Source organism: Emydura macquarii, unplaced genomic scaffold (assembly GCF_026122565.2).
Source record: "Emydura macquarii macquarii isolate MOO-44397 ecotype Brisbane River unplaced genomic scaffold, CSIRO-AGI_Emac_v2 contig_1876, whole genome shotgun sequence".
Taxonomy (NCBI): domain Eukaryota; kingdom Metazoa; phylum Chordata; order Testudines; family Chelidae; genus Emydura; species Emydura macquarii.
Window position 1 is genome coordinate 23,612,076 of NW_027132013.1, and position 3,972 is coordinate 23,616,047.

The window sequence follows — 3,972 nt, forward strand, 5'->3', positions numbered from 1 at the left end:
TCATACTCTATCAGTCTCAGAAAGGTTCATTTTCAAATCATAAGGATAGTCGAACAAAGCGAAATCCATCTGGTACAGCTTCTTGATCTTTTGAATTTGCTCTGAGCTCAGCTTCCTGAGATATTCCAGAGTGATATCATCACTTGTACGTTTCTCTGAGGCATGTACCTTAAAGTTAGGGTAGTGCAGACCCTCTGGGGCTCCAATATTCCTAAGAACATGTTCAGCATCTTCCTCTAAGGTCTCAAACTTCCCCAGGAAATCATAGTGAATGTTGCAAGGATCACAAAGTAGAAACATTGGTTTCCAATGAATGTCCAAATCGTCTTGTTTTTGTGCCAGAATAAAGTTAACAAACTCCTGGAAAGTCACCTTTTCGGTAGAATTTTTGTTTTCTCTGAACATGGCCTTGATCTTATTTGCAACAGCGATACTATAGTAGGGCTCAGAGTGCAGAAGCTTATCTCTGTAAGCTGAAACCAACCGTTCCAGAGGATCTCTGGTGAACATCACTTTGGTGTAACTGTTCAGCAATTTGTCTTGGTAATCAGAAGAGTAAGAACTCAGCTTCTTTATCAGTGGGGTGTGGTGGATGAGGTCTTGGCGGACTTCGTTAGCCTTTCTGCTCAGGTTCATTGTGAGGAGAAGGATGATTTTCTTCCAATTGGAACAGCCCACCTTGGGCACCTCACAGTAGAGGAGCTTGTGGTTATTCTCTACAAAGATCTGTGTTGCCACATTATGATTCAGTTTGCTTTGTGAATGAGAGAGGTTGTTCTTCAGGCAGGTGGAGTTCAGCGTGTTTTTGTGATAGACTTGACTCATTAGCCAGTTTTCCTTAGGAACTGGAAGAGAAGCTGTGTGTGAGAAAGGAAAATAAACTATCTGTGTAAAACAATTTAATGGAATTCTCTTTTCATTCAGAAAATCACAGAACTCAAATTAACCCCCTGAGGAACTAAAATTGCAACTCAGGATTAACACAAATCTCTAGTTCACTGTCACTTGTCTACATTATTACAGGTCTACAAGACAAGCTACCATGATTATTAAAACAGTGAGTGTCCTGTGGCACCTTAAAGACTAATCAATTTATTTGGGCATAAATTTTCATGGGCAGAAACCCACTTCGTCAGATTCATGAAGTGGAAACTTCAGTTTGGTAGCTATATATATACATGCAAGGATGGGTGAGTTACATCACAGTGAGGAGAGCAAGTGTTAATGAGGTAAGTTCAATCAGGGTGGATGAGGCCATACACAACAGTTGATGAGAAGGTGTGAATGTCAAAAAAGGGAACATTATTTTTTGCAGTGGGCTAGCCACTCCCAGTCTCTATTCAGACGTAGTCTGATAGTGTCAAGTTTGCATTAGAGTTCCAGCTCTGCAGTTTCACGCTGGTGTTTGTTTTTGAAGTTTGAAGACGACCCCTCACTCTACAAACCCTGGGAGGCAGGCCAGTCCTCACTTACAGGCAGCTCCCCAACCTGAAGCAAATACTCACCAACAACTGCACACCATACAACAGAAACACTAAACCAGGAACGTATCCTTGCAACAAACCCCGTTTCCAACTCTGTCCCCATAGCTACACAAGTGACATCATCACAGGTCCTAATCACATCAGCCACACCATCAGGAGCTCGTTCACCTGCACATCTACTGATGTGCTATACGCCATCATGTGCCAACAATGCCCCTCTGCCATGTATATTGGCCAAACCGGACTGTCTCTATGCAAAAGAATAAATGGACACAAATCAGACATCAGGAATGGTAAAAACTAGTAGGAGAGCACTTCAATCTCCCTGGACACTCAGTAACAGACTTGAAAGTTGCCATACTTCAACAAAAAACTTCAAAAACAGACTCCAACGTGAAACTGCAGAACTGGAACTCTAATGCAAACTTGACACTATCAGACTAGGTCTCAATAGAGACTGGGAGTGGCTAGCCCACTGCAAAAAATAATGTTCCCTCTTTTGACATTCACACCTTCTCATCAGCTGTCGTGTATGGCCTCATCCACCCTGATTGAATTTACCTCGTTAACACTTGCTCTCCTCACTGTGATGTAACTCACCCATCCTTGCATGTATAGATATATACCTACCAAACTGAACTTTCTACTACATGCATCTGACAAAGTGGGTTTCTGCCCATGAAAGCTTATGCCCAAATAAATTAATTAGTCTTTAAGGTGCCACGGGACACTCACTGTTTTGCTAAAAACTGACTAACATGGTTACCCCTCTGGAACTCATGCTTATTAAAAGGCTTGTTAGAAGGAGAACTTGGGAAATGAGTGGCAGGCAATTATTCTTAGGGAGATTCATGCTGTGAATCTTCAAACACTTACCTTCAGTGGCAAATGTTGCTTTTTGTGGCATTCTTTTCCCTACACATGCCCGAATAACCAAGAATCTGTCAGGCCTGTAAATATTATTTGTGCTATGTATTTACGATTGCACCCATATTATGTTAGATGTTTTTCATACTCTCCGAAAAGATGGTCTCTGTTCCAAGAAGCACAAAATCCTTCTATTTATATAGTCTTTACTCACTCATCATTTTTGTTTGCCATCTGTAGAATATTCCAAAAAGAAGGCTTCCGAGAATTAAATTTAGGGCAAGGAAAACGAACGGCTTCTGGAGCATGTTGTCCACCATTTTTTCCCAGGAAGGAGAAGGATGTGGCCTATGTGCAGGGAATCTGTCTTCCTATCTACAAGAAAATGAGTAAGAGTTTTTAAGTATCAATTTTATTACAAAATATCTCATGCAACACAGAGTATATGAGGTCAGAGAGTCAGTGAGGTGCAGGAATGTGCTGTAGACAGAATATTTATTCTAATTAACATATATTAAATCTTTTATATATTTCCTGTGACAAAAATACCTCATGAGCTGGTGTACTAGGTCTTACCTCCCCTCCAGATGGCACAGGCCTACCCATCCTAAGGTAAATCTGGGCCCACATTCCCTCCAACCTGCTGGAAAGGTCAGCATACACCTATGATAGTCTTTGGCCATGTCTACATTATAAACGGTGGTCAATGTACGTCAGTCAGGGTACAGCTGCTGCAGTTAGTTTATTGTTCGAGTACGTGCATCCTTGGCTGCTTGTATCTGCGCCTCACATACTCACCAGAAGTGCTTGTGTGAAAGCAAAATGCAGTGCACTGTAAAGCATGAAGGATTCTTTCTCCAAGAATCAGGCAGCACACACAATACTGAAGGGGTTTATTCACGATACCGGGAAGTCTGAGAAATCAGCTTCAGCTTCATGATGTTACAGTGGTCAATTATATGCCCTTTCTTATCGATTATGTAATACATTTTAAATTCTTTATCTATTCATTTACAAATACAGACATTGTCCCATCTACAGAGAACAACCGTGATAATGGTTGTTAAATACATACAGAGACACTTTTAATCACTCTACTTAACATCCAGACTGCTAAGGTTACACTCGGTGGTGGGGGGGGGAGGGTGGAGGGAAAAGGGGGGGGCAGAGAATCTTTACAGATAGGTGGCAGACAGACAGAAACACAAAAGCAAATGTGGTGTTCTTATCGAAATTAGAATTACAAGAGGACATCTGGCTTCCTGGGTCATCGGATGTTTGCATGGGCCATTGTACAACTTGTTAGTTGAAAAGTCTCAAGCCTTACAGTTCCCTCCTGTTTGACAAATCGAACTAATAAGTGAGATATGATCAATTATTTAAATACTTTGATATTCATGATCTACTTTAGGATTATACGGGGGAGGTGTTATGGAGGGGGAAAAACGGGGGAGTGGAGGCAAGAATGCAAGTTTGCAAGGGCAGAGGAAGAGAGGGTGTGGGGGTGGGGGAACCAAGGCATATATCTAACATATCTTCTTTTAACATATTGAACAAATCACGAGCTAGAATATCACAAGCTCGTCCCTTAGACTGGGATATAGTCATATTAATTATGATA

The 3,972-nt window shown here is 41.4% G+C and overlaps 1 protein-coding gene across 1 annotated transcript; it reads right to left on the minus strand.

Moving 5' to 3' along the window:
* LOC137159649 (carbohydrate sulfotransferase 9-like) lies at nucleotides 1-825 on the minus strand. The gene has a single exon (XM_067558123.1). The coding sequence runs from the start codon at nucleotides 823-825 to the stop codon at nucleotides 1-3; it is 825 nt and encodes a 274-aa protein (XP_067414224.1).
* Between the last annotated feature and the right edge of the window lie 3,147 nt (nucleotides 826-3,972).